This window comes from Macaca mulatta, chromosome 13, assembly GCF_049350105.2.
Source record: "Macaca mulatta isolate MMU2019108-1 chromosome 13, T2T-MMU8v2.0, whole genome shotgun sequence".
Lineage (NCBI taxonomy): Eukaryota > Metazoa > Chordata > Mammalia > Primates > Cercopithecidae > Macaca > Macaca mulatta.
The window spans coordinates 100362445-100379053 of record NC_133418.1 but is presented as its reverse complement, the minus strand read 5'-3'; the positions used below and the strand labels follow the sequence as shown (position 1 = coordinate 100379053).

The 16609-nt window shown below is 34.5% G+C and overlaps 1 protein-coding gene across 6 annotated transcripts in view; it reads left to right on the top strand.

Moving 5' to 3' along the window:
- NCOA1 (nuclear receptor coactivator 1) overlaps window positions 1-16609 on the top strand; it is a 278197-nt gene that overhangs the window by 149433 nt on the left and 112155 nt on the right. For all 6 annotated transcript variants that reach the window (XM_077960057.1, XM_028831929.2, XM_028831928.2 and 3 more), the window contains one exon: window positions 11710-11815. In XM_077960057.1, the coding sequence (XP_077816183.1) occupies window positions 11727-11815 (89 nt within the window). In that variant the 5' untranslated portion in view covers window positions 11710-11726. The remainder of the gene's footprint in view (window positions 1-11709; window positions 11816-16609) is intronic.

Sequence of the window (16609 nt, the reverse complement as noted above, 5' to 3'; positions counted from 1 at the left end):
TGACATCTTATAAGAAATAATTGGTTTTATATTATAGCGTACCATAGAAGGTAAGTCACGATTAGCTATATGAATAACTTTATTTTCATGTGATGTTTGGACTAAGAATAGAAAAGATTCTTTGCTTATGTATTTGAGTACCTTACATACTACCTAGTTTTTAGATGTGGTATATTTTAATGTCACCTTTTCTGTAAGTCTCTTACTGGGTATATTAGGGAAATGTTTTGATGTGGAGGCCAAGCCAAAAGATTGGGGCTATATTGATGACTTTTCTATTTATTAGTTATGTGACTATAGGTTAGTGATATAACTTAAAGTGTATACAAATTCTGGAACCAGATTACCTAAGACGTGTTTCTTCCTCTGCCATTTAAGTGGTTGGGCAGATTAAGTAACTTGTCCATGCCTCAGTTTTCTCATCACTAAAATGGATTATAATGTTACCTACCTGATGTTCATGAGTAAATGAGTTAGTAAGGTTTATGAGGGAATTAATTAACATAGGTTAGGTGCTTAGAACAGTGATTGGCATATAGTAAATCTTATTAAAGTGTTAGTATTCATTATCATCATCATCATCATCAGAGCATAGTTTATTAGTATGATAAAACTGTCAAAATGGAAATAATATATACTTCATAGGGCAGTTGTGAGGAATAAGTGAATTAATGCATATAAAACATATAGTACATGTTCAATATATATAAAATATTGTCACATCCTTTAGTTAGATGAATATTAATGGGCTTATATTTTAACTTACAAACTTTTTATTTTGTTTCTCTCAAATCATTTGTTACTATGGACTTTATAATGTGAAAGTAGCAACTGGAAGGATAAGCATGCTTATACCACTAAAGTGGCCTATAGTCTAAATATTTGAGAAGTACTTTACTGGGTGACAATTGCAGGGGTCCTTATTCTAAAAATTTAAAAGTCTGCATCTCCAGTTTAAAATGTATGAGCATTATTTTTATTGTTATTATTCTGTTTTCATAATTATTTTGCTATTGAGAACCCTGGAAAATGGAATTTGAGTTTCACTTGTTCCAAGTTAGTCTTTTTAGCTGGTCATTGCAGCAGAAGGAATATAGCTAGCCACATTTAGTGTTAGCATTAAGAGGATATTGATGCTATTTAACCAGCCATTTACATGAAATGCTTGGGATTTTTTTCTTTTCATTTTTCAATGGATATCAATAAAATAATGCCAAATATAAATGAATCAAGTAAGATGACTTAGGTTTTAAGCTGGACTTTACAAAATGCGTATCTTTTCTATAAATGTGGTCAATGAAGATTGGCTCATATTGTGATTTTTTTTTTTTTTTTTTTTTGAGACGAAATCTCACTCTGTCGTCCAGGCTGGAGTGCAATCTGACGCAATCTGAGCTCACTGCATCCTCCGCCTCCTGGGTTCAAGCAATTCTCTCCCTCAGCCTCCCTAGTAGCTGGGATTACAGGCATCCGCCACCACACCTGGCTAATTTTTGTATTTTTAGTAGAGATGGGGTTTCACCATGTTGGCCAGGCTGAGCTCGAATTCCTGACCTCATGATCCACCCTCCTCAGCCTCCCAAAGCGCTGGGATTACAGGCGTGAGCCACCACACCCGGCCCTCATATTGTAATTTTATCTGTGCCCTTTCCCTTTCAGGTTGGGAGGGTGACCCTGAAGTTAACTGGAGTTTTGCCTGACTTGATCATTTTATACCACCCTTAAAATATAATTCCATTGTTTTGGTAAATTATTTTGAGCCATTTGGCTCTATGACTTTGGTACTTCTTCTACCATATACCATTAAAGAACAAATTTTAGTGTATTTATTTTTCTTTTATTGGTGTAGATATATATATTTATACTGTATTCTGAAATGAGTTTCTAAAATAGTTTATCAAAATTCAACAGCTTCTGATCTGGGGCTGAATTCTTTATTTTAGATATTGGAGTAATTTTATGTATAAATGTGGTTATTTGGTTTTGGATAATCATTTGTGGATTATCTGTATCTAATGCAGATCTTCATTCTCTTTTGATTCTGGCTTCTAGCTATTTTTCTGCCCACTATTATCTGAATCTCTGAAAGAGGTTGGTAAAAAGAGACAGACATTAAAAAATTTAAAAAATTAAAAAATTTTTTAAATTTATTATTATTATTTTTTAAGAGACATAGTCTGTCTGTGTAGCCAAGACCACACTTGAATTCCTGGCTCAAACAATTCTCCCACTTCAGCCTCCTGAGTAGTTGGGATTATAGACACATGTTACTGCACCCAGCAACACGAAATTTTTATCACTCAGTTTTGTCTGTGCAAATGACAAAGCAAAATAATCATCATTTTCTTTTTTAAGGCTGCTTCTGCTAAACTCTTATAAAACTCTTCTGTACACCTGCAAGTAAATATTAAGTACTTATATTCTTGTTTATACCAGCTAAAGATAGCTATAGTTAGGAAGACTGATTTTTCCTCAAAAAATACCAACACAAAGTGGATTTTGGAAGACATGTGCAGTATACTTGCATAACTCTATGTCACTCTAAGATAACTGGACTCATAGTTTCATAAGGAAATGTTGAGTTATTTTGCTAATTTGTTCTAATAAGATAGCTGCCACAAATATGTGTTACAATGCTATTTTTCCTCAGTCATGAGTATACTAGGAATATTTTAATAAGGCAAATGTTTATTCTTCATCTTAAAATTAAATTTTAAATGAAGCCAATATGAAGAAAATGCTGGATTTTAAAACAAATTTGGTTTTCCTTTTTTATGTATTTGTTAATAGAAAACAAAATAAACTTTTTTCAAACTTACTCTTTGTATTTAGAAAAAATTAATGCAAAGAGTATTTATAAAAAGGGCATTTCTTTATCTGTGGAATAAGTTTTTAGTGGTAAATGCAAACGTATTAAATATATAGTTTCAAACTTTAAGATACATTTAGAGGTTACATTACCAAATCCTTGATAATGTCTTTATTATTAGCATAATAAATTTAAAAGACTGCACAAGATTCTCTTTTACAAAAGCACTTTAAGAAAAATCTAGTATTTTATAGAATCAATGAAGTAAGATTAAATGGTGTTTTGATTTTTAAGAATTCATTGATTGCTTTGAATCCATTTATTTGATTTTGCTTTTTATTCTTGGCCATAATAGTTAAGACGTTGGCAGGTGATTTATGGTAGAAATTTAGGGGAGCAGGGTCTCTTCTCTGGGCCAAGGATAACTACCATCTCAATTTGGGCCTCTGGCGTTGCAGATTTTGAGAGAATTTTTGTTTCCAGGGATTTCAGGAAATCACTACCCATTCATTAGCTTCAAAATATCTAGCATTCAACAAAAATTAGGAGGCCTGCGAAGAAACAAAAATGCATGGCCCATATACGGGAAAAATAACAATCAGTAGTATCTGTCCCTAAAGGGACCAGACATTGGACCTATTTAAGAAGAAAAAGTAGGTAAGTTGGACTTCATTAAAACTGAAAACTTTTGTTCATTAAAGAATAGTATAAAGAAAATGAAAAGAGAAACCACAGAATTGGAGAAAATAATCTGTAAGTCATGTATCTGATAGGGGTCTAATATCCCAAATGTAAAGCACTCTTATGACTCAATAAAAAGACAAGTTAAACCCAACCCAAAATCCTACAACTCAATAGCAAGAAAACATATAACCCAAATAAAGATCAGGCAAAGGACCCGAAAAGATATTTCTTCAAGGACGACATGAAAATGGCCAACAGGTATATGAAAGGTGCTCAACATCATAAAATGGTCAAGGAAATGCAAGTAAAAGCTGCTATATCACCTCACATCTATCAGCTATTAGGATAGCTGTTACAAGTTGAGTATCCCTTATCAAAAATGTTTGGGGGACCAGGATTGTTTCATATTTTGGATTTTTATGGATTTTAGAATATTTGCATTATACTTACCAGTTGAGCATCCAAAATCTGAAATGCAAAATGCTCCAATGAGCATTTCCTTTGAGTGTTATGTTGGCATTCAAAAGTTTTTGGATTTTGGAGCATTTTAGGTTTGGGATTTTTAGATTTGGGATGTTCAACCTGTATCAAAAAGACAAAAGATAACAAGTGTTGGCAAAGGTGTTGAGAAAATGTACACTTTCGGTGGGAACTTAGAATGGAGCAGCCATTATGAAAAACAGTAAAGATATTCCTAAGGAAATTAACATATGACCCAGCAATACCTTTTCTGGGTGTATACCCAAAAGAGATGAAATCAGCTCATAAAGCTGTCTGCACTTCCATGTTCATTGCAGCATTATTCACAAGAGCTGAGATATGGAAACAACTTAGGAGTTGGTCACTGGACAAATAGATAAAGAAGTTGTAGGATATATATACAATGAAATATTATTCAGCCATTAAAAAGGAGGAGATCCTGCCATTAGCCACAACATAGGTGAGCCTGGAGGACATTTTGCTAAGTGAAATAAGTCAGACACAGAAAGAAGAATATTATATAATCTCATTTACATGAGGCATCTTTAAAAACAAAGTCAAATATACAGAGATAGAGAATAAACCATTGTCATAGTGGGAAAAAATGGGTAACTATAGGAGATGATGGATATGTTCATTTGATTTGTTCATTTACAATAATAAATATATAATAACCATTATAATATATAATAACCATTTTACTACGTATCCACATCTCATGACATCATGTTGTATATCTTAAATATACACAGTAAAATATAGTTTTTTAAAACTAGGCAAAGGAACTGAATAGACACGTCTCCAAATAATACATACAAATGGCCAAAGAGTGCAAGAGAAGATGCTTCATGTCATTAGTGATTAGGGAAATAGAAATCAAAACCATAATGAGATACCATTTCACACCCTCTAGGATGGCTGTAATTTTTTTAAAGGCAGAAAATAACTGTATTTGGCGAGGTTGTGGAAGATTGGAACCCTTGTACATTACTGGTGGGAATTTCAAATGGTGTAGTTACTATGGAAAACTGGTTTTCACAATTCCTCAAAAAGTTAAAGAGTTACTGTATAACCCAACAGTTCCACTCCTAGTTAAATACTCAAGAATTTAAAATATGGCCACATAAAAACTTGTACATAAATGTTCACAGCAACATTATTCATAATATTCAAAAATGAAAACTACCTAAATATCCATCCACTGGTGAATGGATAAACAAAATATGGCATCTCCAAACAATGGAATATTATTCAGTTATTAAAAAGGCAGTGAAAATCCTAAAGTCCCTATCCTTCCTTAACACATGAGAAAGATTTTGGTTGTCATTGAAATGAAAAGCTAAAATGAAAACTTGTTTCAAAGACCCTTATATGTCTTAGGACTCCAGTTTGAGAAACATTTTTTATGGAAATTACCTAGTTTAGATCTTTATTTATCATGTTTTTCCTGTGAGATGCCCTTCATACAACTATTAACTTGGAGATATTTAGCTCTCAAAGTATCCTTCTCACTATATATAAATGCTTCTTTGTGCTAACTGCCTGTTAAACATTTTAAAATATATTATTAGAAATGTTTATTAACTAATTGGCAGGGACTTTTTAAAATTATGCAGTTCTCAGCTAAATCCAAGAAATGAATGACAGATTTCTTGTGTAGAAATTTAAATTCAACTGAATTATAAGGCACTGTTCTATTTCTTTAGCCTTCACCTGTTTGGTTTAGTCTGGTACGTTTGAACAGAGATAGATGTAGTTTCTAGTTCCTAAAACTACTCTCTAAAGATTGCATAAGATTGGGTATAATTTAGCAACTCTTTTTAAATCAACAAGGGTACTTTTACTTAGAAACCTTACCTCTTTTTAAACAGCGATATGTAAATTGGTTTCCTGAAACCAGCATTTATTTTCTTAATGATCCTTATTTAAGTACCCTAACTGCCAAATATAAAGCCATTCCACGTAAATAAAACATAATAGTTTTTCCTCATCAGAAGTTTTACATTGCCCTGTTTATTGTGTTTTGTAAACAGGAAGCAGTTAATACCAGAATCATACTATCAGCAAATTGTGGGTGACTGTCTCATAGTTCTTCAGCTTTTGGCTCTTATTTCAGTAGGCCAGCCTGTCTGGCTGCTGTTGAGTTGTTTGTTGTTTGTTCTCCCTAGCCCCAGAATCTCAGATATAGCAGTTGTGAATCTCCAGCTAGTAGTCTAAGGGTAGCACCGTATGGGAATCTTGCTTTAGATCCAGATATATTTATTACTCAAAATTATTCAATATGTGAGATTGTATTATTCAGATCATATAACTGCAGCGTGGCTTGGGTCTGTAGTACTGTGAAATATCACAGGTTTTTGTTTTGTTTTGTTTTGTTTTACAAAATAGTAGATCTTTACTTTTTCAAAATTAGAAGAAATATTCCCTAATTTCTAGACCAAGAAGGCAGTTTGCTGTTTTTTTCCCCATTGAAAGTAAGACAATAAGGATTTCAAGAAAGTTCATGTTTTTCAATTATAAGAAATAACTTCAAAGATTTTAAAAAATATTTCAGAAAATATTTAACCATACAAACTTAAATATCTTTGTTTTAGAAATCTTCAATGTTGTATTAGTAAGATAGGTTAATTGTTTTTAATTCATCACCTATTTATTTAGTTTCTCTATCCTTTAGGTATTATGTTAGATATTGGATATATATACTATAAAAAGATGTAGTAACTGGCTTTGAGTTCACAATCCTGAAAGGGACACAAAAGAATTGTAACTTATAGCACATTATAATAAAAAACATAAGCCCGGGATTATTTTGAGAACAAGTAGAATTTCAGATGGATAAATTCTTAGATGGACATAACCTAATTTCATTGGAGGCTGAAAAGATGTGCAGCTAAGGAAACAAAAAATGGTACCTGAACATGAAGTAAGCATCAGCTAACTCTTTTCTTTTGAATTGGGCAAATTCTAAAGTCACGTCTTTCAACTTCCTTGTTTAGCATTTTCTTCTTTCTTTTGTTTCTGCTTTTGTAGAAAAGTTTAGAATTGATGCTTCATTATTACAAATTTATTGCATTATTTCATTTTTAGATTACTGAATTTTAAAATGCATTTAATTTATATGAAATTAAATGACTTCTTTACTTCTGTGATCTTTGGTTAATCTTATTTATGCTTCTGTGAATCTCTACAGGGAAACAAGATGTATATTTTGTTAGTTCCAGTAATACAATGAGCCAGTTATTTTTATTTTGTGTTTGAGTTTTAGAATGGATGGTAGCAAAACCATGTTGGTCTTCTGACTTTGTTTTGTGGTAGTTGTTGCAAGTCTGGTATATTTGCCTTGCATTGGGGTTGTTCACCTTAAATTGTAAAATTTGCAAAGGCTAACTAGGCTTCTATATTTTCCTTATTGTGTGTTCCTTCCTCTCCAGTCGCCCCCATAGAAGGTTTGATAAATTGTTTTTTAAGACATTAATCTGTAATGCAGTTCATCTCATTTATCATTAACAGAAATCTGAAATTTAAAAGTATATCATTTTTATACATGTTTAATTTGAGGTGACAATGGGATATCCAAATGAAAACATCCAGTTAACAAGTGGACATTCAGATACCACATTACTAAGATGAGAAAGATTGTACTTATTCTTCATAGAGGACATGTTAGAATAAAAGTCAAATCCTGTCATCTTTCTGTTGTTAATCCTCCAGTAACTGCCTCAGTCACTGGGACTTAGTCCTTACAATGACTTTTAAGACCTTACATGGTATAGCCTCCCATTATCTCTCTGACCTCATCACTTACTCCCCCATTCCCCGGTTCTAGCCATGCTCACCTCTTTCATGTTTCTCAAAAAGCAGTTATGCTCTTGCTTTAAGGTCCGTCTACCTCCCCTTGCCGGAAGCACCCTTCCTCCATTTATCATTCTCTTGACTGTCTCCCTTACCCCTTTCTTACCTTTGCTCATATCTCTCACTTTTTCAGTGAATCCTTTCCTAATTACCTTACTTGCTTCCCTTCCACTTCCACATACCTAAGCCTCTGTTTTTGCTTTATTTTTCTCCATAGCTCTTATCACCTTCTAATATACTGTATAATTTACTTTTTAATTTCATGTGTTGTTGTCTCCCTCACAATAGAATGAGACTCAGTGAGGACAGTTATTTTGTAAATTTTATTCACTGCTGTATCTCTAGTACCTAGAACAGAGGTTGGCATATGGTAAGAGCTCAGTAAATATTTGCGGCTAATTTAAGTTGGTCTGCTCCCACATTGAGATCAATTTAAAGTTTTTTGGCTAATATTTACCTTTTTGTCTAATATTTACCTTTGCTGAGAACATGAGATATTATTACCAAGGATTTTATTTTTGAAGTCTTTTCTTGAGGTTGAAACTAAAGTTAACATATATAATCTATATACTTGTATATACAGATGATATATATAACATAATTTATTTATATATAGATTATATAGTAATATATAATACATAATACACAGCATATGTAATCTATGAACACTTGATTGGACCATCATTTAGTAACTCATTCACCAGATCCTATAATAGACTCACACAATAGGTGAGAGCTGATACAAACTTTGTATAGTATGTTTAGGAGGTTGGATGTTGTCCTATGGGCATTGAGGATTTAGTGAAGGGTTTTAAGTAAGAGATTGACATGATTAGACATACACTTGGTAGACTACTCTGGTGGGTCTGCAGAGGATAAACTTAAGGAGGACAAGACAAGAAACAGGGAGAAGCTATTTGGGAAACTATTTTAGTAGTCCAGCAAAAGAGTTAAATGAGAACCTGGATTGAAATTTTGGTAAAGGAAAATATGAAGAAAGGATAGATTTTGGAAATATTTAAGAAGTAAAGGCCGGGCGCGGTGGCTCACGCCTGTAATCCCAGCACTTTGGGAGGCCAAGGCGGGTGGATCACTAGGTCAGGAAATCGAGACCACCCTGGCTAACATGATGAAACCCTGTCTCTACTAAAAATTAGCCAGGCATGGTGGCGGGCACCTGTAGTCCCAGCTACTTGGCAGGCTGGGGCAGGAGAATGGCGTGAACCTGGGAGGCAGAACTTGTAGTGAGCTGAGATCGGGCCATTGCACTCCAGCCTGGGCGACAGAGAGAGACTCAGTCTCAAAAAAAAAAAAAAAAAAAAAAAAAGAAGTAAAAACTGGCAAACCTTAGTGTTTGCTTGCATGCAGGATATGAGAGAAAAGGCTAGAATGACTGCAGTGTAGCAACTGAGACAGGAAATATATGAGAAGGAAATAGGTTTATAGATAGACTTTGCCCAAGGACAGGCAGGTAGTGTTTAATCCAGGACTTAAACAAGGTTTTTCTGGCCCCAAAGCTCATGCTGGTTTTGTTTTGTTTTGTTTTTGCTTTTTTTATTATTTTTAACTGATGCATAATAATTGAATGTATTTATGGGGTACAGTGTGATACTTTGATACATGTGTACAATGTGTGTGATCAAATCAAAGTAATTAGCATGTTCATGTCAATCATTTTTCATTTCTTCGTATTGGGAACATTCAAAATCTACTCATTTTGCTATTTGAAAATAAATTGTTGTTAATTATAGTTACCTACAATGCTATGGAACACTAGAACTAAATCCTCATATTTAGCTGTACTTTTGGATCTATTAAACAACCTCTGGCTATCCTCTCCTCCCCACATCCTTCCCAGCCTCTAGTAACCTATTCTGCTGTCTACTTCTATGAGGTTAACTTCTTTAGTTTACACGTGAGTGAGAATATGCAGTATTTGTCCTGTGGCTGGCTTATTTCACCTAGCATAATGCCCTCCAAGTTTGTCCATGTTGCCGTGAATGAAAAGATTTGATTCTTTTTTGTGGCTGTATGGTATTTCATTGTGTATATATACCACATTTTCTTTATCCGTATATCTGCTGATGGACACTTAGGCTGATTTCATATCTTGGCTTATTGTGAATACTGCCACATAAATATTGGAGTGCACATATCTCTTCAACATACTGATTTCGTTTCCTTTGGACATACGCATATTTGTAGGATTGCTGTATCAGATATATAGTAGTTCTATTTTTAGTTTTTTGAAGAACCTCCATGCTCTTTTCCAAATGGCTACACTAATTTGCATTCCCACTAAAAATGTATAAGAGTTTCCTTTTCTCCTCGTTTCTTCCCAGCACAGAAGCCCATCCTTTTAACTACCATGTTGCAGTAGGCAAATCTAGTTGATTCCTTATCAGGGAAATGAGACCTTGAAAATGACATTTAAGCAGGGATGCTTTTGCTGCTGTTTATAGGACAGATTAGAAGTGAGAATGACTAGAATTGAGAAGGGAGATTAAAGGATCTTGCATTAATCTACAATTAGGTATTTGGTTCCACATGAGGATTATAACCATATCTGGGAATGAAGAAGGAGGAGACAACCTTGTTAAGGAAAAATTAGCAGGATTTGAATGCCAGTTAGAAATGAGTAAAAGAGAAAGAAGAATAAAAAATTGTAAAATTGTGATCCTAAGAGTTGGAAATTTTAATAAATAGCACTTCTAATATGGAGAAATTGAAAATGTGCCTTTTTGGTTGCATGAAATAGTAAGTTCATGATTAAAATTTTAGGGATTATTTGTACACCAAAAAATACGACAGTTACTGGTCTTCAGAAAAGGGCTAGAAGCAGAGTCAGTTTTAAGACTAGAGGAAAGGGTTTACTCAGAAATACCAATTAAAGCCATGTGAGAGACTCTCAACATTCTTTATAATAAAGTTTCTCAGTATGGCTGCTAACATACAGTGCTGTAGTTTAATAATTTAGAATTTAAGGAAAAGCTAAAGGTTCTCCCATTTAATGAGAGTTTTCTTTCCTTTTGTAAGGGTAGATGGAGTAAAAGAGAATGGTGAAGTGTGTTGTTTGGCACTAATAAAATCCAAAAGGTAGTGATGATTTTAAGACCAAGGATAGGACTCTGAGTTTCATTAGGAATTATGTGGAGAATAATGGTTGATGAGGGACAGATCAGCAGGGATCTTTAAGTGCAGTCACTAACTGGTGCAACATGTGAGAGACCTGGCTGGCGTGCTAGGGGGAATGACTTTGTGTTCTCTGGGATCTATACCAAGATCCTAACATAGACTAAACATTTGATCTTTGTTGCCTGACTACATAAACAAAAGGTTAGGAGTATAGAACTCAAAGCGTAAAGTACAATTCAAAATCTAAATCTAGTTTATCGCTTTAACTTAATTATATATATATTATTTATCTTCCTATCAATATAAAATCCCAAACCTTATGAGTGAATGTTATTTTAAATTATGTTGAAAGCAGGTTCTAAATAATAAATGCAAAGAATAATTTATCTGACTCCAGTTCAACATTCGGCTTTTACATTTACACATGAAAATGATTTTTTTCTCTTTGGAAAAAAAAGTCTCAGTATCTGTTTAATTATTCTAACCACGTTTTCATCCTAATTGGTTGTAACAATTTCACAAAGGATTATTAATTTTATTTTACAGATGTGGAAAAGAAAGCATAGAAACACTGTCTGATGACCTCTGTACTTTTATATAGATCCTGATATTTTTATGATGGCTGTAATTATCTATTCATTGAGATAGCACAGTTTTTAGAAATTTTCTAACAGAGGGGAGCTTCCCTACCTTTATTTGGTTGGAAAGGTCATAAGGGTAGATTTCTTACTGTTGTCCTTCCTGTTTAGGTGTGAAGTTTTTCAACATGAGTGGCCTCGGGGACAGTTCATCCGACCCTGCTAACCCAGACTCACATAAGAGGAAAGGATCGCCATGTGACACACTGGCATCAAGGTAGGAACACTCCTCTTAGTCTATTTTTGGCAGAGCTGCTTTATTACTTTCACTGCCACTTCAGAGCTTTTGTTTAATCTACTCCAAGTTCAGTGGCTTTCTTTGAGTCTTTCATACTCACCATGTTGTCTTCCTTCCCCCAGGGTCTTTGCACATGCTTCTCCCTCAATCCAGCTTGCTTCCTCTTGATTTCCTTTAGTTAACACCTACTCATCCTTGAGATGTCAGCTTAGTCATTACATCCTTAAAGAGAGCCTTCTCTTCCTTCCATAACTGTTAGATCAAGTTCCTTCTTTCATATAACTGTCTCAGATGTTTTTATAGCCATGATCCATAATTGCAGATTTTTACTAGTGTGATTATTTCATGAATTTCTGGCTTCCCTGCTAGACTCTAAGCTGCCACTTGGTAAAGGACCTTGTCTGTTCTTGCTCATCATTGTATCTTTAGTTCCTAACACAGTGTGTGGCTTATATGTAGTAAGAACACAGTAAAGATTTGTCAAATGAATAAATAAATCTATTATATACCTTTAATTGCTGTCTTAGAACATTATGGCATTAATGGAACTAAGAAATATCAGACTTTAAAAAAATTATTATTGTGTAGTTAAATATTTGGTTATAAGAAATATGACCACCTTAAACAGGCTAAAAGAAACCTAATGCTAAGGAGACCCTCACAAATGCCAGATAGAGAAGAAACCTCAAATGCCAGATAGATTTAAATATGCATAGTTATATTCAGTCCTGTTAACTTTTGATTAGTATTGCATTACATGAATATACCACATTTGAAAAAGATGTTTTTATGCAAATACATTCCCTAGCTGCTCATTTAATATTAGATTAAAAGAGCAGCTAACTTCCTACCTGAGAGTAGCTTCCTACATTGAGTGGAAATTTTATTCCACTCATCTTCTAGGATTTAGAGGAAAGTTTTTCGAACTCCACACTATTGACATTTTGCATCAGAAAATTTTTTGTTGTAGGGGAGCTGTCCTGTATTTTGTAGGGTGTTTAGCATTATCCCTGCTTCTACACACCAAATGTCAATAGCATCTTAGTTGTGACAACCAAAAATATCTCCAAACATTGCCAAATGTCCCCTGGGGCCAGGGAAAGCAAAATCACCTCTAGTTGATAATCACTGATCTAGAGAATAAAGCTACAGAAGACTCTTCTGTCCTTGGGTTACATGCTGCTTTCTCATGGGAGGAAAAAAGGGAGGATTTTAACAGGAGAATGCCAAGGCTCCAGGCTTGAGAAAGAAAAGTGACCATTTATCTTACTCAGCTCAGAGAGCTGTCAGAGAGAGACAATAACCTGAGTATTCATAATCACAAGTAAGTGTCCAGATGCTGGGAGGAATGTTGAGATCAAGATACGATCTAGAAGTGTGTTGTCAAAAATTAATGCTCTTGTTTTTATCTGTATATAAAGTCAGTCGTTAAAGGAAAAGTTAAGAATAAGTAACTATCTTTTACATTTAATTTTTTGTTTGGGGAAATTTTTTAAATATGTAAAAGAATATAGACTAAGAAACTATATCCAACACAATGTAATTGATAATATTCACATTATTATTTTGTTACTATTTTATCATATTTGCATAATCCTCTTTAAAAGTAATACAATATTGATTTGTCTGCAGTATTTTAATCTATTTTTAATAATCATGTGGGTATTTTATATATATACACACACAGGTATCTGAGCAATATAGAACATTAAATTTACATAATTTATATGATACTGTATATATTTTCTTTTTTTTTTTTTGAGATGGCGTCTCGCTCGGTCGCCCAGGCTGGAGTGCAGTGGCGCAATCTCGGCTCACTGCAAGCTCCACCTCCCGGGTTTACGCCATTCTCCCACCTCAGCCTCCCGAGTAGCGGGGACTACAGGCGCCCGCCACCACGCCCGGCTAGTTTTGTGTATTTTTTTTAGTAGAGACGGGGTTTCACCGTGTTAGCCAGGATGATCTTGATCTCCTGACCTCATGATCTGCCCGTCTCGGCCTCCCAAAGTGCTGGGATTACAGGCTTGAGCCACCACGCCCGGCCGTGTATTTTCTATAGTGTACTTTTTCAACATGGATTTTGAGGTTTAAATATGCATAGATATATTCAGTCCTATTAACTTTTGATTCGTATTGCATTACATGAATATACCACGTTTGAAAAATATTATTTTTCTACAAATGTATTCCCTAGAGATAAACAGCCCTGTTATAAATTTTCGATGTTACAGCCAGCCCTGCAGCAAACATCCTCACACGTATCTCCTATTTTATACATAAGAGTTTCTTTGGTCAGGCACAGTGGTTCACTCCTGTAATCTCAGCACTTTGGAAGGCCAAGGAAGGTGGATCACCTGAGGTCAGGAGTTTGAGACCAGCCTGGCCAACATGGTAAAAACCCATCTCTACTAAAAAAAAAAAAAAAATTAGCCAAGTATGGTGGCAGGCACCTGTAATCCCAGCTATTCAGAAGGCTGAGGCAGGAGAATTGCTTGAACATGGGAGGTGGAGGTTGCAGTAAGCCGATACAGTGCTACTGCGCTCCGGCCTGGGCAACGAGCAAAACTCCGGCTCAAAAAAAAAAAGAGTTTCTTTAATATCTGTATAAATTTTTATGTTCACTAGGTAAGTACCACATTGTTTTTCAAATAACAGGCATTGAGAATTCCTTTTTTCCCACATTCTTACTAACACTGTTCTCTTCTCATTTTAGTACTTTGCCAATCTAATGGGTGTGGGGTTATAGTTTTAGGGGCATTTCCATGATAATTAGATAAACTGATCATCTTTTTTTGGTCTTTTACTCATTTATATTTTCCTCCTTTGTGAATTTCTTGGTTGGTTGTATCTTTTGCCCATGTTCCTGCTGGGTTGTTTGTTCTTTTCTTTTTTATTTCTAAGACTTATTTTAAATTTTCTGGTTACTAACCTTTTCTTGCTTATAATTGATGCAAGTATCTTCTCCCAGCCTGTTGGTTAACATTATTTATGGTGTCTCTTGACATACAGAGCCATAGGTTTTCATGTGTCAAGCTTTTTAGGGTCTTGTTTAATAATTTTCTTCTACTCTAAGGTTTTAAATATATTTTTGTAATGTTTTCTTCTAATACACGTTTAAGGTTTTAATTAATCTGAAATTTATTTTTGTGCATGGTGTAATGTAGGGACCTAATTTTATTTATTGTTTTTCCCAGTTATACACTACCCTTAACTGTTTTTGTTCTGTTATCTTTATTATAAATCAAGTTCCTGTATATATAGGGATCTTGTCTGAGCTTTTTTATAGTTGCCTTGATATGTGATGGAACAAGTTGTTCTTCTTGGTTATTCTTCAAATCCATCCATTGTGCTGAATCTTCTTACATGTTCTAATGGTTTATCTGTAGATGCTCTGATGTTTTTGTGTATATAACATCATTACAAATATAAAAATTTCGTATCTTCTCTTCTTTAGATATCTTAAAGATAATTATCTTCACATTTGCTTTAAAAATATTTGAAAGTACCATCTCCTTGAGGTTTGTAACTCAAATATGTGCTTCAGTTTTAACAAAACGATGTATTTGATATGGTAAACTAAAAATTTATAATATTGAAACTGAGTTTATGTATGAATATCACCTTGTAATGTTTCTGTCTCCCCAAACAGAAGTGAATTCATTAATCATAAAGAGCATCTGTTAGACATCAGGGTATTGCCAGCATTGTGTACAGATCCTTGAACAGGAGAGTTTCTCAGCAATTGTCTGGTGGGGTGAGATATCTCGTATCTCCCTCCTGTTACCTCTTCTCCATTCATTCATGCTTCTAGGAGAATGAGGATTAAAACGTTAATCTCAAAATTATAGGTAGCTGTGTTTGTGCTTGTTGAGCATTTCCAATTCAACTCAAGTACACATTAAGTGCCCGCTCTTCAGCCAGCACCATTTGCATGATATTTTAAGGATACAAGTGAAATGTGAGACGTTTCTGTCTTTAGGGAGCTTACAAATCTGGTCATGGCACTCATTCTGCTTTTTAAATTTCTGGGCTCCCCGTGTCCCTGAAAATAAATAATCATAATCAAAACGATGATAATAGATAACATTTACTGAGCTAAAAGTATATGCCAGGAACTCTGCCAAGCATTTTACATGTATTCTCTTTTTTATACAAAACTCTGGGAAGTAATGTCATTATCCTAGTTTTACAGATAAGAAAATCGAAGCTTAGAAAAGTTAACTTTCCACTAAGTGACTTGCTCGGGGTTGGATGGCTAGTAAATGACAGGAAGTTTGGGCCTGTGCATTTTTTGTTGTTGTTGTTAAGGCACAGGATCTCATTCTATTGCCCAGGCTGGAGTGGAGCAGCACAATCATAGCTCACTGCAGCCTCCAACTCCTGGGCTCAAGCAATCCTCCTGCCTCAGCCTCCCGATTAGCGCATACCAGCATGCCTGGCTAATTTTTATTTATTTATTTTTTTTGAGACAGGGTCTTGTTGTGTTACCCAGGCTGGTCTTGAACTCCTAGCCTCAAGCATTCCTCCTGCCTCTGTCTCCCAAAGTTCTGGGATTACAGGTGTGAGCTGCTGTACCCAGCTGAACCTGTGCTTTTAAGTAGTATACCATGCTTTTTATCATGGCGTGCAAGATCCCTGTGATCTGATCTGGACCACATCTTTTGCCCTTTTGTTTCTTATCTATAGTTTAGCTATACTGAACTACTTATAGATTCTTTAACTTGGTATTTTCACTCTTACTTTATACCTTTGAAAAAGCTGGTTTTTTCTTTC